A 25291-nucleotide genomic window follows, 5' to 3' on the forward strand; every position below is an offset into this window, starting at 1 on the left:
ATACGGTGTTAGGCACTGGCTGGGATGTCAAGCTTGAATTAAATACCCCCCCCCCCCCACACACACACACAGGTAAACAGCTAGGGAGCAAGAGAACTGTTGTTCTTTAACAGAGTGGACAGATAGGTGGGTAAGCTTCCCCAGGCCCAGGGAGCTTGGGAACAGGAGCACAGAGCATGGGACAGTGTGACATTGGACTGTGGTGGGGAAGGTGCTCGTGGACTTGAGCATTGTGGTGACCTTAAAGGTGTGGTTGGGGACCTGCATTTTTTAATGAAACACCAGAGGATATGGTATTTGGTTAGAGTGGGCAGAATATCAAATTCAGTTTTAGTAGGTATTGTTTTCTAGTGTGAAAGGCTGTGATTGCATCTCTGAGTTCTGGCACAGATGATCTGCTGCTAATAAGAAATGGTTAAATCATAAACCCAGTGCTCTGTTCTAAAGGAAAGCTCCAGATTCAGCTTTTTATGGCAACCCCCAAACCATATGCCTTCAGGAAGCATGGCTTGCAGTACAAAATTAATATAAGTAACAGTTGCTGTTTTTTTTTTTTAAGTGTATTTTAAAGTCAGCCTATCTATCTATCTATCTAATCATCTACCCATCTAACTGTTTCTAAGAATGACATAAGAACCTACGGCTCTGGAAGTTCAGATTTTGCACATTTATTAATAAAAAAATAGTTTCTATTATATTTACTGCTACACACACATACACACACATTCACACTCACACAAATTTGGATAAGAGCAACAAAAATACAACTCTTTCCTTGATATTTTACCTTTCAAAATAAAGTATTACATTAACATACAATTTGATTATTGAAGTGATTCCTGCCAACGTACCCAAAATTTAAGGGCTCCCTTTGCCAGATTCTGGTTATGAGTTGGCAGAAATGCTATTCAGGCTTTTGGGATACAAAATGAAAGGAAAATAAATTAGATCTCTTCAAGTTAAATTAGCTAAAAGGCATTTCAGGAAACACTTTTTTCTTCTTGCAATCTGTTTTCCTTTGTCCAGGTTTAATTCTCTTTATTTGGCTAAAATTACAAGGGGAATTGGAGGGAGAAAAAAAACAACCCATATTTACCTAAATTAGAGCTTAGCTAGGAGTTACCGCCCTCATTGGTTTTGCTTGCAAGTGACTTCATTGAAGCCCTGGCCATAAATCTCAACAAGAAAGTTTGAAAAATCAATATTTAATTAGCTTTTAGGAGCTGAATTTTACTGAGTACTCCTAGTTGTTTTCAAAAGCTAATGTCTATAAATGAGATGATTAATAAACGGTTAAAATGGAAAAAAATAAAGAAAGCAAAAACAGTGCCCAGTTGTGGATGTGACTGGTGATGGAAGTAAAGTTCAATGCTGTAAAGAACAATAGTGCATAGGAACCTGGAATGTTAGATCCATGAATCAGGGTATATTGGAACTGGCCAAACAGGAGATGGCAAGAGTGAACATCAACATTTTAGGAATCAGTGAACTAAAATGGACTGGACTGTGCAAATTTAATTCAGATGACCATTATTTCTACTACTGTGGGCAAGAATCCCTTAGAAGAAAGGCAGTAGCCCTCATAGTCAACAAAAGAGTCTGAAATGCAGTACTTGGGTGCAATCTCAAGAAAGACAGAATGATCTCTGTTCATTTCCAAGGCAAACCATTCAATATCACAGTAATTCAAGTCTAAGCCCCAACCAGTAATGCTGAAGAAGCTGAAGTTGAATGGTTCTATGAAGACCTACAAGACCATTCTAGAACTAACACCCCCAAAAGATGTCCCTTTCATCATAGGGGACTGGAATGTAAAAGTAGGAAGTTAAGAGGTACATGGAGTAACAGGCAAATTTGGCTTTGGAGTACAAAAAGAAGCAGGGCAAAGTCTAACAGAGTTTTGCCAAGAGAATGCACTGGTCATAGCAAACACCCTCTTCCAACAACACAAGAGAAGACTCTACACATGGACACCACCAGATGGTCAACACCGAAATCAGATTGATTATATTCTTTGCAGCCAAAGATGGAGAAGCTCTATACAATCAGCAAAAACAAGACCAGGAGCTGACTGTGGCTCAGATCGTGAACTCCTAATTGCAAAATTCAGCCTTAAATTGAAGAAAGTAGGGAAAACCACTAGAACATTCAGGTACGACCTAAATCAAATCCCTTACCATTATACAGTGGAAGTGACAAATAGATTCAAGGGATTAGATCTGATAGACAGGTGCCTGAAGAACTATGGATGGAAGTTCATAACATTGTACAGGAGGCAGTGATCAAGACTATCCCCAAGAAAAAGAAACACAAAAAGGCAAAATGGTTGTCTGAGGAGCCCTTACAAATAGCTGAGAAAAGAAAAGAAGCTAAAGGCAAAGGAGAAAAGGAAAAATATTCCCATTTGAATGCAGGGTTCCAAAGAATAGCAAGGAGAGATGAGAAAGCCGTCCTCAGTGATCAATGCAAAGAAATAGAGGAAAACAATAGAATGGGAAAGACTAGAGATCTCTTCAAGAAAATTAGAGATACCAAGGGAGCATTTCATGCAAAGATGGGCACAATAAAGGTCAGAAATGGTATGGACCTAACAGAAGCAGAAGATATTAAGAAGAGGTGACAAGAATACACAGAACTATACAAAAAATATCTTAATGACCCAGATAACCACAATGGTGTGATCACTCATCTAGAGCCAGATATCCTGGAATCCAAAGTCAAATAGGCCTTAGGAAGCATCACTGTGAACAAAGCTAGTGGAGGTGAAATTCCAGTTGAGCTATTTCAAATCCTAAAGGATGATGTTGTGAAAGTGCTGCACTCAATACGCCAGCAAATTTGGAAAACTCAGCAGTGGCCACAGGACTAGAAAAGGTCAGTTTTTATTCCAGTCCCAAAGAAAGGCAATGACAAAGAATGTTCAAACTGCCACACAATTGTACTCATCTCACACAATAGCAAAGTAATGCAGTAATGCTCAAAATTCTCTAAGCTAGGCTTCAACAGTGTGTGAACCATGAAATTCCAGATATTCAAACTGGTTTTAGAAAAGGCAGAGGAACCAGAGATCAAATTGCCAACATCTGCTGGATCATTGAAAAAGCAAGAGAGTTCCAGAAAAACATCTATTTCTGCTTTATTGACTATGCCAAAGCCTTTGACAGTGTGGATCACAGCAAACTGTGGAAAATTCTGAAAGAGATGGGAATACCAAACCACCTGACCTGCCTCTTGAGAAACCTGTATGCAGGTCAAGATGCAACAGTCAGAACCAGACATGGAACAACATGCTTCCAAAATGGGAAAGGAGTACATCAATGCTGTATATTGTCACCCTGCTTATTTAACTTCTATGCAGAGTACATCATGTGAAATGCTGGGCTGGAAGAAGCACAAGCTGGAATCAAGATTGCTGGGAGAAATATTAATAACCTTAGATATGCAGATGACACCACCGTTATGCCTGAAAGTGAAGAACTAAAGAGCCTCTTGATGAAAGTGAAAGAGGAGAGTGAAGAAGCTGGGTTACATCCAGTCCCATCACTTCATGGCAAATAGATGGGGAAAGAATGGAAACAGTGACAGACTTTATTTTTGGGGGCTCCAAAATCACTGCAGATGGTGACTGCAGCCATGAAATTAAAAGATGCTTGCTTCTTTGAAGAAAAGCAATGACCAACCTGGAGAGCATATTAAAAAGCAGAGACATTACTTTGCTGATAAAGGTCCACCCTAGTCAAAGCTATTTTTTTCCCAGTAGTCATGTATGGATGTGAGAGTTGGACTATAAGGAGGGTTGAGTGCCAAGGAATGGATGCTTTTGAACTGTGTTGTTGAAGAAGACTCTTGAGAGTCCGTTGGACTGCACAGAAATCAAATCAGTCAATCCTATAGGAAATCAGTCCTGAATATTCATTGGAAGGACTGATGCTGAAGCTGTAACTCCAATACTTTGGCTGCCTGATGCAAAGAACTTACTCATTTGAAAAGACCCTGATGCTGGGAAAGATTGAAGGCAGAAGGAAAAGGGGACGACAGAATGAGATGGTTGGATGGCATCAGCAACTCAGTGGAAATGAGTGTGAGTAAACTCTGGGAGTTGGTGATGGTCAGGGAGGCCTGGCATGCTGTGGTCCATGGGGTCACGAAGAGTCAGACATGACTGAGTGACTGAAATGAACTGAAAGTGGAAAAATTTCTGTGTTATATGTTTGCACTAGGAGAGAAAAGGGGAACAATAACAGATACTGAATGGAAAAGAATGTTTTCCCAACAGGGATATCTGAACAAGAGGAAGTCTGTGGAAGAAGAAAGTGTTAACTTTAACAGGATAAAAATCCCACTCCCTAAGGGTAATAAAGGAGGAGCAGCTGAGCTTCAATGCCCTGAATCTTGACCATTAATATTTACCTGGCTCTTGAGCGGCCTCTGGATAACTGTAGCGTCACCTCTCTGGCCCTTTGTTAGGGGTGAGGTTGGAGGTGCTGCTGTTTTCAGTTGAGAGCTCTAGCTCAAGCATAGCCTCTTCCCTTAATTTGCTAAGGCATGGGTGAGGCCAATCTGGATCATTTCTGTGGAGCTTTGCAAAAGGCTGCCAGGAAGCTCTTAGGACCTCCTGCATAAGAATCACCTGGGAGAGTTTATTAAAGTGCATGTTCACATGCATAAGACTCAAGGATTCTGATTTTATAGATATGGAGTGGGACTCAAAATTTTTAAGTTCTCCCTCATCTATCAGGATGTAGGTGGCCACACCTTTAGAAATATGGTGGGAAAGGCTAGCTATTGTTCAGTTGCTAAGTTGTGTCTGACTCTTTTTGACCTCTTGGCCTGCAGCCTGCCAGGCTCCTCTGTCCTTCACTGCCTCCCAAAGTTTACTTAAATTCGTGTCCATTGAGTCAGTGATGCTATCTAATCATCTCATCCCCTGCTGCCCCCTTCTCCTTTTGCCTTCACTCTTTCCCAGCGTCAGGGTCTTTTCCAATGAGTAGGCTCTTCACATCAGGTGGCCAAGGTATTGGAACTTCAACTTCAGCATTAGTCCTTCCAATGAATATTCAGGATTGATTTCTTTTAGCGTTGACTGGTTTGTTCTCCTTGCTGTACAAGGGATCCTCAAGAGTCTTCTCCAGCACCACAATTCATAAGCATCAATTCTTCGGCACTTAGCCTTCTTTATGATCCAACTCTCACATCCGTACCTGACTACTGGAAAAAAGACGGCTTTGACTCTCTGGACTTTTGCTGGCAAAGTGATGTCTCTGTGTTTTAATACACTATCCAGGTTTGTAATAGCTTTCCTTCTAAGGAGCCGTGTCTTTTAATCTCATGGGTGCAGTTATCATCTGGAGTGAATTTGGAGCCCAAGAAAATAAAATCTGTCACTCCTTTCACTTTTCCCCTTCTATTTTGCCATGAATTGATGGGACCAGATGCCATGATCTTAGTTTTTGAATGTTGAATTTCAAGCCAGCTTTTTCACTCTACTCTTTCACCCTCATCAAGAGGCTCTTTAGTTCCTCTTCACCTGTCATTAGAGTGGTATCATCTGCATAACTGAGGTTGTTGATATTTGTCTTGGCATTCTTGATTCCAGCTTATGATTCCTCTAGGCTGGCATTTCGCATCATGTCCTTTGCATATAAGTTAAATAAGCAGAGTGACAATATACAGGCTTGTCTTACTCCTTTCCCAGTTTTGAACCAGTCAGTTGTTCTGTGTCCAGTTCTGATTGTTGCTTCTTGACCTGCACACAGGTTTCTCTGGAGACAGGTAAGATGGTCTAGTATTCCCATCTCTTTAAGACTTTTCCACAGTTTCTTGTGATCCACACAGTCAAAGGCTTTAGTGTAGTCAATGAAAGAGAAGTAGATGATTTTCTGAAACTCTCTTGCTTTCTCCATGATCCAACAAATTTTGGCAATTTGATTTCTGGTTCCTCTGCCTCATCGAAACTCAGTTTGTAGGAAGTTCTTGGTTCACATACTGCTGAAGCTTTGCTTGAAGGATTTTGAGCATTACCTTGCCAGCATGTGAAATGAACGCAATTGTATGGTAGTTTGAACAGTCTTTGGTATTGCCCTTCTTTGGGATTGAAATGAAAACTGACCTTTTCCAGTCCTGTGGCCACTGCTAAGTTTTCCAAATTTGCTGGCATATTGAGTACAGCACTTTAACAGCATTATATTTAAGATTTAAAATAGCTCAGCTGGAATTTCATCACCTCCACTAGCTTTGTTCATAGTAATGCTTTCTACGGCCCACTTGACTTCACATTCCAGGATGTCTGACTCTAGGCGAGTGACTGCAACGTTGTGGTTATCTGAGTCATTAAGACCTTTCTTGTATAATTCTTCTATATATTCTTGCCACCTCTTCTTAATCTAGAAGATTAAGAGAGGCTAGAGTTAGGTTTAAATGGTATTGGGAGGATATGATGAACAAGCAGCTGTTGACATCCCTGTCTTTTGGAGGTTCTCAGGGAGGGTCGGAGAAGGCAATGACAACCCACTCCAGTACTCTTGCCTGGAGAATCCCATGGACGGAGGAGCCTGGTAGGCTGAAGTCCATGGGGTTGCTAAGAGTCAGACACGACTGAGCGACTTCACTTTCACTTTTCACTTTCATGCATTGGAGAAGGAAATGGCAATCCACTCCAGTGTTCTTGCCTGGAGAATCCCAGGGACAGGGGAGCCTGGTGGGCTGCCGTCTCTGGGGTTCCACAGAGTTGGACACGACTAAAGTGACTTAGCAGCAGCAGCAGGGAGGGTACATAAAAAGAAACTAGCAAATGGGATCATCTTACCACTTTAATAAAGATACCTCAGGAGGCTACCTTAGAATAAATGGTTCAGGCTTAGGAGATCCAGGCATGCCTTTGGGACTCACCAAACTGCTCTGGGTCCAACTAACTGACTGCAGGAGGCTGGGCATGGAACCGAGTGCCAATGAAGTTTTAAGGCATCACAACATACCTACTAGTAAGAACAAGCTTGATGAACACTGAGTTTTGACTATTAGAGTAGCACCCTCTCCTTTGGATGGGTGGGTGGGGACAAGAAGTGGGAGGCAGTGGCATACTTTCCATTTACTTGTGGGAGAATAGTAGGAAATGAATTCTACAAATTGACATGTTGACAGATCCAGTTAATAAATGTGCTCTCTGCTAGTTGGTTGGGAGAAGATTCAATTCCATTTTCTATTATTATTTTTCCCTTGAACAGTGATTGCAGATTGAGAAGTAGAAAAAAACTGGGTTGAGGATGTTGACAAAAATAAGTCAATAGTCAGTCTGAGAAAGAAATTGAAAATTTTATAAGCCAAACTGAGAATCATAAGCTTGGAGATGGTCTTTCAGCTTCTGAGGATTGTTCTGAGTGGGGAGGTTGGTAGATTTATGATTTTGGCAACAGGGCATGTGCCTATCGCAAGCACGCATCTTGGTGGAAAGTTACTATTAATAGTGAAAAACATATATTTTAGGTAATGGTTATAGTGCTTTTCGTAGTATGGGAAGATGCAGGAAACTGGATCCAAACATTTTCCCCTGAAAATATCTAACTATCTGAAGGCCTATTCTGCCAGTTTTTCCAGAGCCCAGAATGTCTCATTCTGATTTTTGCTCTGAAATCCTTTCAGGGTGTTTTGTGGGTCAGTCACTGCAGTGGCAAATAACTTGATTCTTGTAGAACTGTAACGAATCACATTCTTTATTTTACAGTCCCTTCCCTTTTGGCCTTAATTTTGACCAAGGTTTTGGAGGCATTTCATGGCAAGCTTGTCCTAAGATACTAGGAATGCTTACTCCCAAGTCAGTCAAGGATTTTCTTGTTAGCCTCCTCAGTGTGCTATTACTGGACTTGGCCATCAACCTCTGGACCATGTGTCTTACTAGTTTATTATGGTCTAGGAAATGCTTACTTCTGGTTTTGTCTAGAGTTACACTATTACAATCTTTGATCTTATAGGACTATATATTTTGTCATTAGTTTTAAGTTGCCTAATCATCATTACTTTTTCTGGAGGCTCAGTCACACATTTATTAGTACAAGAAATAATAATCTTGTAAAATGGAATACAAGTAATAAAGCTAGTAGCATCAATAAAGTCCTACATACGTATTTAAGCTAAGAACTTCCTTAAGTGAGGCCCAGAATCTCCCCAGGTTATTTGACCCAGTCTATTCTGCACCAGTTGCTTCTTTAAGGAAAATGATATATTGACATCGTACATAAAGTTCACCAAAGATGTCTGCACATACAAGGCAGGTGGTGGATCTTAAAACTTTATGTTGAAATTTGTATTGCCTTCAAATTTGAATTTTTGTTTCATCAAAAGAAAAGAAGAAATAAATATTAGAATTCCACTTTTTAAGCTTTCCTATAAAAGGTCTGAATTCTAGCAAGAAGCTCTCTCTCAGTCATTGATAGTGCTAGGATGATTTTGCCAGGCCCGCCCTAGATTACAGGAAAAGTAAGGGAGACACTGGCTCCACGTAATATGCTGTTTTCAGAGTAACATTTTGGAAAATAAAGCATTTAGCAAGCCTAGAACACCTTCTTAAGAAAGAAATCGTTTACCATTATGTTTTCCAATGAGTTAAAGCAATGAAACTCAAAACATCCTTTGCCTCTGGAGTGGTCTGTTGTCTGCGATGTGACAGCAAGAACCGCTGAATGATTCATGGGGCATCATGATGACTGTGAGAGTTTTGAGGGATTAGAGGGAAACACTGTTGCTCAGTAAGATAAATACCTTGGCCACAGAACTTGTTTTCTTTGGTTCCAACAGCCTCAGCCGTGCATACTGTGCCAGGCTCAAACACAAGTCAGAATTCCTCGCTAAGTATATTTACTTAATGTGCATTTGAAATTAGAAACTGGCTTCCTTCCGCTTGACTTAGATACATGTTCCCTTTGGTTTTCTTATCTAATTTTGATGGATGAGTTAAGAGAGGTGGTTTGGCTAGATCAAGAAGAGCCTCCTTCCCATCTGGGGCTCTTACCCATCCCCGCAGGAGGAAGCTTATTGGAAGTGTATCACAGACAGTACTATCTTGTTAGTCGGGGCTTGTATTATTCTCACTTGCCCTCTGATCAGTTGTTTACCTTGATTAACACATGCTACCTTTTTGCAACATGTGGGCCTAACCTTGTCTGCCTGAGATAAGGAGTAAATAATCTTGTGTCCTTCTAAGATCCATGCCCTCAGCCGTATCTCACAACTTCTAATAGGAATGCTGTGACTAACAGACCTCTGTGGTTTGGGAGCTCTGTTCTCCACGTCTGGAATGCCCTTCTTGGTCTCAGCCTCTTATTCAACATCTCTTCCTCCTCCAAGACTAACACGCCTCTGCAGAGCCTTTCCTGGCTTCTCTCTGCCATCCTTGCTCCTGATTTTTTGACCTCTGTATACTCTGTGCAAAAGGCTATAGCAGGTTTTTTTTTTCATAGCAGTTCTTAACTTCTCTTCAAACCTGCCTCTAATCTCCATGAGGTTACCTATAATCTAGTATTTGAAATTCCTCCAAACATTTTAGAGCAGTCCTGTGATTCCCTGGGGAGGGGCATGGTTATCAGTGGAAAAAAGGATATAACTCTCCCATTATGGTTTTCAGTGACCGGGCAAGCAGTCAGTCTCTACCTGCCATCTATCATCCAGTACTTTAAATTATTCACATTGATTTCCAATCCTTACAGATTGCGTGTGATCACATGAGCACAGACAGCCTGGCTACTGACTCCAGCCCTACAGAGAAGCCCTGGCTGGTCTGTCTTGATGACAGGTTTGGCTTAGTTCATCAAATCCGCAACAAGCAGTGCCGCCTCTATTCGTTAGGGTAAGTACATTTTATAGCCAGAAAACAAAAAACGCTTCTGTAGGCAGACAAGGTTTTTTCAGCAAGACAAATTATGAATGGTTGCAGGTTTCCCAGGTGCTCTGCTTCTTTCCTGCCATCATTTCAGACTCCTCTGTCTGCTATGTAACCTTAGCACTTGCAGAACACGGACGGCCAGCGCCGCTGTCTCTCCCATTCTGTTGGTAGTAAAGTGACAACTTCCATTTTCAGCCTAATGATGATCTCCTTGGTGAAGCCAGTGATTCTCACCTAGGATTAGAGCATTCTTATTAGAAACAGAAAAATATTAAGAATGCCCCTAGAAAAAAAATAACAGTGAGTATATTAGAAATTTTATAGAGTTATGATGAGTGACCCAGGACGAATGGCCTCTGTTGGAATTTTTTTTGTTTTATGCCAATGGTAAATATGTGTATACTTTTAGACTAAATAAAAATAAAAATAAAAAGAATGGAGTGCCTGTGAAAATAACAAGGTTTTGTCAAAACTGTGGGAGATACTGTTATTCAGTTGTTCAGGCTGAAATGACCTAAATGTTCAAACAGATTTGGAGGGCTTGTTGCAAAACGGTATGTATAAAAAAATAAGACTATTTTACTCAGTGCATCAATATTCATATAAACAGTCCTGAAAATTTACAAATTATATATATATCTCACAAAAAATAAAAGGCAAGAGACGGTTATTTTTGTTTGGAATACCCTGTTGTGTTGACTCTAGAAGCTGTGTGGTTAGTTTCTCAGGCAAGATCCCTGGAGTCCTTTACAAAATACTGGGGACCCTCACAAGTGTCACGTTTGCTCCGCACCAGTAGGTTTCATCTCCTCTGCAGTTTACATTCAGGGTCATGAGTGACAACTGCCAGCCAGATTACTAGATGATGAGGGTTCAGAGCCAACATTTGGGTGATACAGAGGCTCACCCAAAGGTGCTAATTGCATAGATGATCGCGATCACTGTCAGACTTTACCAACCAAGAATTCTTAGTTGTAGTCATTGTGGATTTAAAAAACAGAGGTTTTAAATAAGAGTCTCAGGATAATGGTAACATCCTTTTATGGGTTAAATGAAGAGCCATGTATATCAGTGAAGCATGGTACACTGTTCAGTTTAGTTCAGTTGCTCAGTCGTGTCCGACTTTTGGTGACCCCATGAATTGCAGCATGCCAGGGCTCTGTGTCCATCAACAACACCCGGAGTTCACCCAGACTCATGTAAATTGAGGCGGTGATGCCATCCAACCATCTCACCCTCTGTCGTCCCTTTTTCTTCCTGCCCCCAATCCTTCCCAGCATCAGAGTCTTTTCCAATGAGTCAACCCTATACATGAGGTGGCCAAAGTATTGGAGATTCAGCCTCAGCATCATTCCTTCCAATGAACACCCAGGACTGGTCTCCTTTAGGATGGACTGGTTGGATCTCCTTGCAGTCCAAGGGACTCGCAAGAGTCTTCTCCAACACCACAGTTCAAAAGCATCAATTCTTCGGCGATCAGCTTTCTTCACAGTCCAAATCTCACATCCATACATGACCACAGGAAAAACCATAGCCTTGACTAAACAGACCTTTGTTGGCTTTTGAATATGCTATCTAGGTTGCTAATAACTTTTCTTCCAAGGAGTAACCATTTTTTAATTTCATGGCTGCAATCACCATCTGCAGTGATTTTGGAGCCCCAAAAAATAAAGTCTGACACTGTTTCCACTGTTTCCCCATCTATTTCCCATGGAGTGATGGGACCAGATGCCATGATCTTAGTTTTCTGAATGCTGAGCTTTAAGCCAACTTTTTCACTCTCCTCTTTCACTTTCACCAAGAGGCTCTTTAGTTCTTCTTCACTTTCTGCCATAAGGGTGGTGTCATCAGCATATCTGAGGTTATTGACATTTCTCCCAGGAATCTTGATTCCAGCATGTGCTTCTTCCAGCCCAGCGTTTCTCATGATGTACTCTGCATAGAAGTTAAATAAGCATGGTGACAATATACAGTCTTGATGTACTCCTTTTCCTATTTGAAACCAGCTGGTTGATCCATGTCCAGTTCTAACTGTTGCTTCCTGACCTGCATACAGGTTTCTCAGGAGGCAGGTCAGGTGGTCTGGTATTCTTATCACTTTCAGAATTTTCCAGTTTATTGTGATCCACACAGTCAAAGGCTTTGGCATAGTCAATAAAGCAGAAATATATGTTTTTCTGGAACTCTCTTGCTTTTTCCATGATCCAGCGGATGTTGGCAATTTGATCGCTGGTTCCTCTGCCTTTTCTAAAACCAGCTTGAACATCTGGAAGTTCACGGTTCACGTATTACTGAAGCCTGGCTTGGAGAATTTTGAGCATTACTTTACTAGCGTGTGAGATGAATGCAATTGTGTGGTAGTTTGAGCATTCTTTGGCATTGCCTTTCTTTGGAATTGGAATGAAAACTGACCTTTTCCAGTCCTGCGGCCACTGCTGAGTTTTCCAAATTAGCTGACATGTTCAATGCAGCACTTTCACAGCATCATCTTTCAGATTTGAAATAGCTCAACTGGAATTACATCAGCTCTACTAGCTTTGTTCGTAGTGATGCTTTCTAAGGTCCACTTGACTTCCATTCCAGGATGTCTGGCTCTAGATGAGTGATCACACCATCGTGATTATCTTGGTCTTGAAGATCTTTTTAATATAGTTCTGTGTATTCTTGCCACCTCTTCTTAAAATCTTCTGCTTCTGTTAGATCCATACCATTTCTGTCCTTTATCAAGCCCAACTTTGCATGAAATGTCTCTTTGGTATCTCTAATTTTCTTGAAGAGATCTCTAGTCTTTCCCATTCTGTTCTTTCCTCTATTTCTTTGCATTGATTGCTGAGGATGGCTTTCTTATCTCTCCTTGCTATTCTTTGGAACTCTGCATTCAAATGGGAATATCTTTCCTTTTCTCGTCTGCTTTTCACTTCTCTTCTTTTCACAGCCATTTGTAAGGCCTCCCCAGACAGCCATTTTGCTTTTTTGCATTTCTTTTCCATGGGGATGGTCTTGATCCCTGTCTCCTGTACAATGTCATGAACCGCCATCCATAGTTCATCAGGCACTCTATCAGATCTAGTCCCTTAAATCTACTTCTCACTTCCGCTGTATAGTCATAAGGCATTTGATTTATGTCATACCTGAATGGTCTAGTGCTTTTCCCTACTTTCTTCAATTTCCGTCTGAATTTGGCAATAAGGAGTTCACAATCTGAGCCACAGTCCACTCCCGGTCTTGTGTTTGCTGACTGTATAGAGCTTCTCCATATTCAGCTGCAAAGAATATAATCAATCTGATTTTGGTGTTAACCATCTGGTAAAGTCCATGTGTAGAGTCTTCTCTTGTGTTGTTGGAAGAGGGTGTTTGCTATGACCAGTGCATTTTCTTGTCAAAACTCTATTAGCCTTTGCCCTGCTTCATTCCATATTCCAAGGCCAAATTTGCCTGTTACTCCAGGTGTTTCTTGACTTCCTACTTTTGCATTCCAGTCCCCTATGATAAGACTAGAGATCTCCTCAAGAAAATTAGAAATACCAAGGGAACATTTCATGCAAAGATGGGCTCGCTAAAGGACAGAAATGGTATGGACCTAACAGAAGCAGAAGATATTAAGAAGAGATGGCAAGAATACACAGAAGAACTGTACAAAAAGGATCTTCACGACCCGGATAATCACGATGGTGTGATCACTCATCTAGAGCCAGACATCCTGGAATGTGAAGTCAAGTGGGCCTTAGAAAGCATCACTATGAACAAAGCTTAGTGGAGGTGATGGAATTCCAGTAGAGCTGTTTCAAATCCTGAAAGAGGATGCTGTGAAAGTGCTGCACTCAATATGCCAGCTAATTTGGAAAACTCAGCAGTGGCCGCAGGACTGGAAAAGGTCAGTTTTCATTCCAATTCCAAAGAAAGGCAATGCCAAAGAATGCTCAAACTACCATACAGTTGCACTCATCTCACACGCTAGTCAAGTAATGCTCAAAATTCTCCAAGCCAGGCTTTAGCAATACATGAACCATGAACTTCTTGATGTTCAAGCTGGTTTTAGTAAAGGCAGAAGAACCAGAGATCAAATTGCCAACATCTGCTGGATCATGGAAAAATCAAGAGAGTTCCAGGAAAACATCTATTTCTGCTTTATTGACTATGCCAAAGCCTTTGACTGTGTGGATCACAACAAACTGTGGAAAATTCTGAAAGAGATGGGAATACCAGACCACCTGACCTGCCTCTTGAGAAATCTGTATGCAGGCCAGGAAGCAACAGTTAGAACTGGACATGGAACAACAGACTGGTTCCAAATAGGAAAAGGAGGACGTCAAGACTGTATATTGTCACCATGCTTATTTAACTTCTATGCAGAGTACATCATGAGAAACGCTGGGCTGGAAGAAGCACAAGGTGGAATCAAGATTGCCGGGAGAGATAGCAATAACCTCAGATATGCAGATGACACCACCCTTATGGCAGAAAGTAAAGAGGAACTAAAAAGCTTCTTGATGAAAGTAAAAGAGGAGAGTGAAAAAGTTGGCTTAAAGCTCAGCATTCAGAAAACGAAGATCATGGCATCTGGTCCCATCACTCCATGGGAAATAGATGGGGAAACAGTGGAAACAGTGTCAGACTTTATTTTTTGGGGCTCCAAAATCACTGCAGATGGTGATTGCAGCCATGAAATTAAAAGACGGTTACTCCTTGGAAGAAAAGTTATTAGCAACCTAGATAGCATCTTTAAAAGCAGAGACATTATTTTGCTGACTAAGGTCCATCTAGTCAAGACTATGGTTTTTCCTGTGGTCATGTACGGATGTGAGTGTTGGACTGTGAAGAAAGCTGATCGCCGAAGAATTGATGCTTTTGAACTGTGGTGTTGGAGAAGACTCTTGCGAGTCCCTCGGACTGCAAGGAGATCCAATCAGTCCATTCTAAAGGAGATCAACCCGGGCATTTCTTTGGAAGGAATGGTGCTAAAGCTGAAACTCCAGTACTTTGGCCACCTCATGCGAAGAGTTGACTCATTGGAAAAGACTCTGATGCTGGGAGGGATTGGGGGCAGGAGGAGAAGGGGACGACAGAGGATGAGATGGCTGGATGGCATGACTGACTCGATGGACAGGACTCTGAGTGAACTCCAGGAGTTGGTGATGGACAGGGAGGCCTGGTGTGCTGCAATTCATGGGGTTGCAAAGAGTCAGACACGACTGAGCAACTGAACTGAACTGATGATGAGAAAGACATCTTTTTTGGGTATTAGTTCTAAAAGGTCTTGTAGGTCTTCATAGAACCTTTCAACTTCAGCTTCTTCAGCGTTACTGTTTGGGGCATAGGCTTAGATCACCATGATATTGAATGGTTTGTCTTGGAAACTAACAGATCATTCTGTCGTTTTTGAGATTGTATCCACGTACTGCATTTTGGACTCTTTTGTTGACCATGATGGCTACTCCATTTCTTCTAAGGGGTTCCTGCCCACAGTAGTAGATATAATGGTCATCTGAGTTAAATTCACCCATTCCAGTCCTTTTTAGTTCGCTGATTCCTAGAATGTGGACGTTCACTTTTGCCATCTCCTGTTTGACCGCTTCCAATATGCTTTGATTCATGGACCTAACATCCAGGTTCCTATGCAATATTGCTCTTTGCAGCATCAGACCTTGATTCTATCACCAGTCACATCCACAACTGAGCATTGTTTTTGCTTTGGCTCCTTCCCTTCATTCTTTCTGAGTTATTTCCAGAATATTTCTGGTGGTACACAGTAGGCACTCAATATATATTTGCTACATAAACACTGCCTGAGGTAAGAAGACTCAAGAGGGAAGCTGGTTCTGCCATGAATTAAACTAGGAGGCTAAAAATTAGGAAATGAATTGTTTAGCTTGTTGATTAGAACAGAGCTCTTTTTTTCTTGGAGCCCACCAGCTATGCGGCAAGATTGGAGAAAGAATGGGAAGTTGTGACAGTAGAGTTTATTTTATATCATATTAAAAATGCATGAAAGTAGGTAATAAAAATAATTGCATAGTTCTACATGCAAATTAAAGATCTCAGCTTGGTCCTGTTTTCTTGCTCCAAACTGCCTGTATGTTTTCTTAATATTTTACACCCTGGAATAATTTCATTTAAAGCATATAACTGAGTAAAACTGGGAAAGCAGTTTTGGGGGAAATTTTTCAAGTTCCTTTTTGCTTTTCTTATACTTCAAAGCCATTAGATAAAGTCATTCTGCTGTAAAATTTCAGATTATTACATATAAAATGTAGTTTCTTATTTTCATCTAAATGTTCACTATTCAAAATAAACTTGGTAAAGAGCAGATAGGAATGGTTGAATTCTACTGGGAAAAGAAATGGATTGGTTTTAAGGGCCAACATTTGATTCAAACCTAACAATGCTTTAATTGAAAACTGGAAACTAAGGAAAATATTTCTTATGCCCTAAAAAGAATGCTTTGTATTATGGGTGTTTATGTTGATTGTACTATTATTCAGGATTGAGAATCTTCTCAGGTGACTGGTTTGCTTCAATTCAGTTCAGCCGCGCAGTCATGTCCGACTCTTTGCTACCTCATGAATTGCAGCACGTCAGGCCTCCCTGTCCATCACCATCTTCTGGAGTTCACTCAGACTCACATCCATCAAGTCAGTCATGCCATCCAGCCATCTCACCCTCTGTCGTCCCCTTCTCCTCCTGCCCCCAATCCCTCCCATCATCAGAGTCTTTTCCAATGAGTCAGCTCTTCGCATGAGGTGGCCAAAGTACTGGAGTTTCAGCTTTAGCATCATTCCTTCCAAAGAAATCCCAGGGCTGATCTCCTTTAAAATGGACTGATTGGATCTCCTTGCAGTCCAAGGGACTCGCAAGAGTCTTCTCCAACACCACAGTTCAAAAGCATCAATTCTTCAGCACTCAGCTTTCTTCACAGTCCAACTCTCACATCCATACATGACCACTAAAAACCATAGCCTTGACTAGATGGACCTTTGTTGGCAAAGTAATGTCTCTGCTTTTCAATATGCTATCTAGATTGGTCATAACTTTCCTTCCAAGGAGTAACGGTCTTTTAATTTCATGGCTGCAGTCACCATCTGCAGTGATTTTAGAGCCCCCCAAAATAAAGTCTGACACTGTTTCCACTGTTTCCCCATCTATTTCCCATGAAGTGATGGGCCCAGATGCCATGATCTTCATTTTCTGAATGTTGAGCTTTAAGCCAACTTTTTCACTCTCTTCTTTCACTTTCATCAAGAGGCTTTTTAGTTCCTCTTCACTTTCTGCCATAAGGGTGGTGTCATCTGCATATCTGAGGTAATTGATATTTCTCCCAGCAATCTTGATTCCAGCTTGTGCTTCTTCCAGCCCAGCATTTCTCATGATGTACTCTGCATAGAAGTTAAATAAGCATGGTGACAATATACAGCCTTGACGTCCTCCTTTTCCTGTTTGGAACCAGTCTGTTGTTCCATGTCCAGTTCTAACTGTTGCTTCCCAACCTGCATACAGGTTTCTCAAGAGGCAGGTCAGGTGGTCTGGTATTCCCATTTCTTTCAGAATTTTCCACAGTTTGTTGTGATCCACACAGTCAAAGGCTTTGGCATAGTCAATAAAGCAGAAATAGATGTTTTCCTGGAACTCTCTTGATTTTTCCATGATCCAGCAGATGTTGGCAATTTGATCTCTGGTTCCTCTGCCTTTTCTAAAACCAGGTTGAACATCTGGAAGTTCGCGGTTCACGTATTACTGAAGCCTGGCTTGGAGAATTTTGAGCATTACTTTACTAGCATGTGAGATGAATGCAGTTGTGTGGTAGTTTGAGCATTCTTTGGCATTGCCTTTCTTTGGAATTGGAATGAAAACTGACCTTTTCCAGTCCTGTGGCCACTGCTGAGTTTTCCAAATTAGCTGGCATATTGAGTGCAGCACTTTCACAGCATCCTCTTTCAGGATTTGAAACAGCACCCCACTCTAGTACTCTTGCCTGGAGAATCCCATGGACGGAGGAGCCTGGTAGGCTGCAGTCCATGGGGTCGCTAGGATTCAGACACGACTGAGAGACTTCACTTTCACTTTTTACTTTCATGCATTGGAGAAGGAAATGGCAACCCACTCTAGTGTTCTTGCCTGGAGAATCCCAGGGACAGAGGAGCCTGGTGGGCTGCCGTCTATGGGGTCGCACAGAGTCGGACATGACTGAAGCAACTTAGCAGCAGTAGCAACCAGTACTCTTGCCTGGAAAATCCCATGGATAGGGGAGCCTGGTGGACTGCAGTCCATGGGGTCGCTGAGAGTCAGACACGACTGAGTGACTTCACTTTGACTTTTCACCTTCATGCATTGGAGAAGGAAATGGCAACCTACTCCAGTGTTCTTGCCTGGAGAATCCCAGGGACAGAGGAGCCTGGTGGGCTGCCGTCTATGGGGTCGCACAGAGTTGGACACGACTGAAGCGACTTAGCAGCAGCAGCAGCAGTAACTGGAATTCTGTCAGCTCCACTAGCTTTGTTCGTAGTGATGCTTCCTATGGCCCACTTGACTTCACATTCCAGGATGTGTGGATCTAGGTGAGTGAGCACACCATTGTGATTATCTTGGTCATGAAGATCTTTTTTGTACAGTTCTTCTGTGTATTCTTGCCACCTCTTCTTAATATCTTCTGCTTCTGTTAGGTCCAGACCATTTCTGTCCTTTATTGAGCCCATCTTTGCATGGAATGTCCCCTTGGTGTCTCTGATTTGCTTGAAGAGATCTCTAGTCTTTCCCATTCTGTTTTTTTCTCTATTTCTTTGCATTGATCGCCGAGGAAGGCTTTCTTATCTCTCCTTGCTATTCTTTGGAACTCTGCATTCAAATGGGAATATTTTTCCTTTTCTCCTCTGCTTTTCACTTCTCTTCTTTTCACAGCTATTCGTAAGGCCTCCCCAGACAGCCATTTTGCTTTTTTGCATTTCTTTTCCATGGGGATGGTCTTGATCCCTGTCTCCTGTACAACGTCACGAACTTCCGTCCATAGTTCATCAGGCATTCTGTCTATCAGATATAGTCCCTTAAATCTATTTCTCACATCCACTGTATAATCATAAGGGATTTGATTTAGGTCATACCTGAATAGTCTAGTGGTTTTCCCTACTTTCTTCAATTTAAGTCTGAATTTGGCAGTAAGGAGTTCATGATCTGAGCCACAGTCAGCTTCTGGTCTTGTTTTTGTTGACTGTATAGAGCTTCTCCATCTTTGGCTGCAAAGAGTATAATCACTCTGATTTTGGTGTTGACCATCTGGTGATGTCCATGTGTAGAGTCTTCTCTTGTGTTGTTGGAAGAGGGTGTTTGCTATGACCAGTGCGTTCTCTTAGCAAAACTCTATTAGCCTTTGCCCTGCTTCATTCCGTATTCAAGACCAAATTTGCCTGTTACTCCAGGTGTTTCTTGACTTCCTACTTTTACATTCCAGTCCCCTATAATGAAGAGGACATCTTTTTGGGGTGTTAGTTCTAAAATATCTTGTAGGTCTTCATAGAACCTTTTAACTTCAGCTTCTTGAGCATTACTCTTTGGGGCATAGGCTTGGGTTACTGTGATATTGAATGGTTCACCTTGGAAACGAACAGAGATGGGGAAGGTAAATAGCCAACTGACAACATCTCAGTTGATGCTGAGGGAAGAAAGAGTCCCAAGCCACAAGTGGTGGTTCTGAAATGAAGCAGAAACATTTGGGAGTGTTGGGAGAGTTGTGAAACAGATGGGCTGGGCAGGAGGCAAGTGGGTCATGGTGCTCCTACATTCAGGCCCAAGCTCTAAGCCCCAGGGCTGCAGTAGCAGACCATCCAAGCCACTGCTGTGCTTAGCCATTCCTGTTCTTACTGAGCGTAATGAATGAAGCTGCAGCTGGAGGTGACCTTCTAGGAGTGCGAGGAAGACAGGATCTCAGGACACACTGATCAGAAGGCAGAGGCTGAATACCCTTCTCTGATCTGTGTCCTACCTTTCTTCCACCTCCAGAAAGTGAAGGGGTTATCACCTCTACATTCTCTCTAATGTCTGAAATTTCTTTACGAGGAATCAAAGCTTTTTATTCTGCAGTTAATGTAAAAGAATTTTTCCGTGAGTGTACTGTGAGTCAAGTTCAGTTGAAAATTTAAAGCAGATCCATTTTAGTTTTGAAAAGGGATAGAGTAGACCAATTAAGATAGGGGAGGGCCCTGAAAAGAAAGGTTATGTTATGGAGAAGGGGAAAGAGAAGTGAGAAGAGGCTGTGAGGTCGTGTGATAATATTGTCTATTGCTTGACTTCAGATGGGGTCTGCCCTGCAAGTCTTCTTATATATGAGATTGAGGGGTGATGGTGGGGAGTTGGGGTAAGAATGAAGATGGTAGCTAAAGTGAACTGGGAAAAATCGCCTTTTAATCCTTTATATCCAAGATTATATTTAAGGGGTAGGAGTGGGAGTAGAGGAGAAAATTTGAGAAGGGATAATATGTAGATAAATATTTTTTTGCCTCTTCTTTAGTTTTCTGACATGATGTACCATTTGGTTTTAAGACATAAATTCTCAGCATGAGACAAGAAAACTTGATATGTGGTTTAGACAACAAGAGCCAATATCTTAGGCAGAAAATCTGGGGCTTCTGGTTACCCTGAGCCTTTCAAGAGGAATGAATGAGCTCTGGAGCCAAAATTTCTATCTTTTAATAGTTTAATTAACACAGTAAGAGCTCATTTTTTATATGAATGAGGAACTAGAAAATCATGGTCCCAAGGACTCTTTTTAGACAATTTTTTCCCTAATCATCTTCCCCATGAAATTTTAATACTATGCACTATATCTGTTTATATAACATATATATTATCTATACTTTAAACATTTACTTCAAGAATCAATCACCCCCCCCTCCTCGCTTAGGGATGATATCATTCCTGTTAAGAATATATATTTTAGATGAAATTTTGGCATTTTATACAAGGTTATTTAATAAAAATGAATAATTATAAAATATTTTGATCTACTATTCATTGTCATTTATGCTTTGGAAAACCTATTACTTTCTCTCTGACAGTGGTAAAAGAATCCTCTTGCAATGCAGGAGATGCAGGAGATGTGCGTTTGATCCCTGGGTTGGGAAGATCCCCTGGAGGAGGCCATGGCAACCCACTCCAATATTCTTGCCTGGAGAAACCCATGGACAGAAGAACCTGGCATGCCACAGTCCATAGGGTTGCAAAGTCACGACTTAGTGACTGAGCACACACACTTACTTTCTCTCTGGTAGTTGGCAGTTTACGGATCTAGGTGATTATTTGTCCAGATTATCTGGTTCCTGCTGAAACAAGGAAAGGATGACTGATACTCCTGGGGAAAATACAATTGTCTTACTTCTTCCAACCTTTCTGTCTTCAATGATGAGAGTTAAAAACTTTCCCTATAAATGGTCTGATTTTTTTTTTTTAGTTTTTTTAAACAGCTTTAAATTGAGATATAATTCACATACCACACAATTCATCCATGTAGAGTAAAATTCAATGGTTTCTAGTCACTGCAGTCAATTTTAGAACATTATCATCACCCCAAAAAAGAAAGGCCTGTACTCAGTAGTGGTCACTCCCAATTTCCTCATACCCACTTCCTTCTTTTCATCTCCCACTTCTAGGCAACCATTAATCTATTTTCTGTCTTTATAGTTTCACCTATTCTGGATATTTCATATAAATCAAAGCATTTAATATGTGGTGTTTTGACTGATTTTTCATTTAGCATAATACTTTCAAGTTTTATCCATGTTATTACATATATCTGTACTTCATTCTTTTTACTGCCAAATAATATTGCACTGTATGGATATAGCACATTTAATTTATTCATTCATCAGCTGATAGACATTTTGGTTTTTTCCACCCTGTGGCTACTGTGAATGATATTGCTATGAATGTTCATGTATGGATTTTTGTGTGTGGACATGTGTATTCATATCTCTTGGTTATATACCATTTTCTGTTCCCACCAACAGTGTATGTGCGTTCCAATTTCTCCATATTGTCATCAACACTTACTATTATTGGTCTTTTTGTGTATAGCCATCTTAGTAGCTGTGAAATGGTATCTCATTATAGTTTTGTTTCATCTATTAGTTAATGATATTGAGTATCTCTGCATGTGTTTATACTCTGAGTTTCTGCATCTTAGGGAACATAAGGACAGTTACCCTAATACTCCTAGAAATATTTTTAAAAGAATAATCAAGGATTTTAAAGGGCCACGTACATCCCTTCTACCCTTCAGTAGCATCAAAGGGCATGCAATTGCCAGTACTGTAGCTAGTCCAAGGGACACTTTTATGCATGTGGGAAAAGGCACCTCCTCCCTCAAGAACTTTCACTACCATCTTTTGGATAATCATTATGATGACTAGGAGTGGTGCCCCCTAGAGTTGTTTAATGTACAATCCACACAATTACCCTTAGGGATCCTGGTTGTGGCTCTCTGAAACATCAGGAGAGGAGGGCCAAGGTGGTTACTCTGTTATTCTGTTACCTTTGGGTGTTTAGCCCTATAATTTGCCCCTTTCTAGCTTCCTATTTCTTCAACAAATCCCTCAGATTTGACAACCCTTCTGTGCTGAAGAGTTTGTTGTGATCTCAAACCTTTACGTCAACATATATGGAATAGTATTAATATTTGTTAATATAAGCATGAATTATATAATTTATTCTCTCCTCCATATAGAGGGGTAGGTTACAGTGTTCATGAAGGCTTATATCTTTGAATATATGTATTGACAGCTTACCTGTTTCAAAGATGGCTTGTAACTGGAATTTCTAGTTGTCCACCGATATTCATTGTTTCATTCTTCTTTGGCAACAGAACTCCTGAGTTTAGCAGAGCACACAGTCACCTTGCCAAAGATTGCGTATTCTAGACTTCCTTGCAGCTGCAAGGGGCCATGTGACTAGCTTTTAGCAATATGATATGAGTGCAAGTGATAGGTGCAATTTCTAGGCCATGCCGTGAGGAGGAAAGGATGTGACTTTCACTTCCCCTTTTACTTTTCCTGATGGCTGGAATGCAGTTATGATGGCAGGAACTGGAACAACTATCTTAAACCTTAAGGTAGAAGCCATACGATTGTGATCTGTATTTATAATATATACATAAAATATATATTTTAAAAATTTTTGTAAAGTAAAATTTTTCCACACTGAATTCTCTTTTCAGTTAAATAAGAGCAGAAAATAGTTTCCTTATAGACTAAATACATTTTTGGTATAAATAATACTTTTATTTTAGTTTATTATAGATATTTGTTCAAAAATATTTCTTCTTGACTACTTTTGAGTTTCTCCAGATCAAGCATCAGGTTAATTTATCTGTCTCTGATGTCTAGTGTAGTGTCTTGAACATATAAAGTGTTGCTGCTGCTGCTAAGTCGCTTCAGTCGTGTCTGAGTCTGTGCGACTCCATAGACGGCAGCCCACCAGGCTCCCCCGTCCCTGGGACTCTCCAGGCAAGAACACTGGAGTGGGTTGCCATTTCCTTCTCCAATGCATGAAGGTGAAAAGTGAAAGTGAAGTTGCTCAGTTGTGTCTGACTCTTCACGACCCCATGGACTGCAGCCTACCAGGCTCCTCCATCCATGGGATTTTCTAGGCAAGAGTACTGGAGTGGGGTGCCATCGCCTTCTCCATATGAGGTGTTAAATATTTGTTAATATATACGAATGTGTCACTGAAATACAGCCCATTCCATGTCGTGTTGGATATTGGACCATATATTCTGGCAATTCCAGGCCCCACCTAATAGTTTTCTTTCACTTAGTGCAGCATTTTGTAGGTTTGTCTGTCATCATTCATCTGTCTCCTCAGCACTAAGGATTCAGAAATAAGCAAGATTGACACAGTCCTTTACTTTATGCAGCTTTATTGTCTAGTAGCTGACAATTTTGTAGATCCCCAAGTTCACAAATATTCCTTCCATAATTCTGTGTCCTGCATTATTTGCAGTGAGGTAGAGTGTAAAGCAGAGAAGGCGATGGCACCCCACTCCAGTACTCTTGCCTGGAAAATCCCATGGACAGAGGAGCCTGGTAGGCTGCAGCCCATGGGGTCGCAAAGAGTCGGACACTACTGAGCAACTTCCCTTTCACTTTTCACTTTCATGCATTGGAGAAGGAAATGGCAACCCACTCCAGTGTTCTTGCCTGGAGAATCCCACGGATGGGTGAGCCTGGTGGGCTGCCATCTATGGGGTTGCACACAGTCGGACACGACTGAAGTGACTTAGCAGCAGAGCAGCAGAGTGTAAAGAGCACATGCTTTGGAACTGCTGGATTGAATTTGAGTCTTGACTTTACCCCTTTGGGCCACTTTTTGCAACACCTATGTATATCAAATTTGTTCCTGCTTTTGCTTTTTACTCCTGCCACAACTTGACTAATTTAAACTAAGTGTGAAGAAGCACTGTTTTGAATAAAGGAAAATAAGAATTACAGGCATTGATTAAATAAATGTAGTTTATTACTTTCCAATATAGTACATATTATATATTTAAATTAAGTGGATTTTGTTGAGTAAGAATAGCATAACAAAAAATTTGCAAATTTCAGTAGTTTCATGTTATTTAGTATATCACCCCAAATAGTTCCTCATCATCTAATAACTATCTTATATATGTATATGTGTACTTATGATATTTCTAATAGAGAATCCTTATACATGTGTAGAAAATTTCTGGAAGGATACACAAAAAATTGCTAAGTGATTATCTCTGGCAATTGATGGCTAAAATTCTAGTGGTAGGAAACTTTTCCTTTTTGTTTTATCTATTTATACACAACTTGAACTTTTTAAAGTGAATTTCTTATTTTTTTAATTATAAGAAATGAGTTTAAATTGAAAACATATCAATGTGTAATATAATGCTTACTAAAAATTTGTTATACAACTGTATATGATTAATTCTTAAAATTTTTTGAGGCCTTGATTAAAATATATACATGTTTTACAGCAGAAGATCTTTTCTTGAAATGATATTCTGAAAATTCAAAGAGAAATAAATCATTCACATTTCTTTACTCTAGAAAATTTATATACAAATTATATTTAATGAGTACTTTTTTGACTAATGTTTTGATCTCTTAGTAAAGCTACCAAACTTCCATTTTTCTGTTGAGTTCCATATTTCCATGAAAATATAAGTTTGCTCATCCAAATTTTGATAAATTCATTTATGTGAAAATCTTTTTGGGACAGGTGAATTCTATAACATTCTGATCTATATAGAAACAAATCTGACTACTAAAAAATGCTTTGTAGTATCTCAGTTCAGTTCAGTTCAGTCACTCAGTCGTGTCCGACTCTTTGCAACCCCATGAATTGCAACACGCCAGGCCTCCCTGTCCATCACCAACTCCTGGAGTCTACCCAAACCCATGTGCATTG

The 25291-nt window shown here is 40.6% G+C and overlaps 1 protein-coding gene across 1 annotated transcript in view; it reads left to right on the forward strand.

Annotated features, from left to right (window-relative positions):
* The window catches only part of METTL24 (methyltransferase like 24), a 120028-nt gene that overhangs the window by 40826 nt on the left and 53911 nt on the right, over positions 1–25291 (forward strand). The window contains exon 3 of the mRNA XM_068985565.1: positions 9699–9838. Within this exon, the coding sequence (XP_068841666.1) occupies positions 9699–9838 (140 nt within the window). The remainder of the gene's footprint in view (positions 1–9698; positions 9839–25291) is intronic.

The sequence above is a fragment of the Capricornis sumatraensis genome, chromosome 13 (assembly GCF_032405125.1).
Source record: "Capricornis sumatraensis isolate serow.1 chromosome 13, serow.2, whole genome shotgun sequence".
NCBI lineage: Eukaryota > Metazoa > Chordata > Mammalia > Artiodactyla > Bovidae > Capricornis > Capricornis sumatraensis.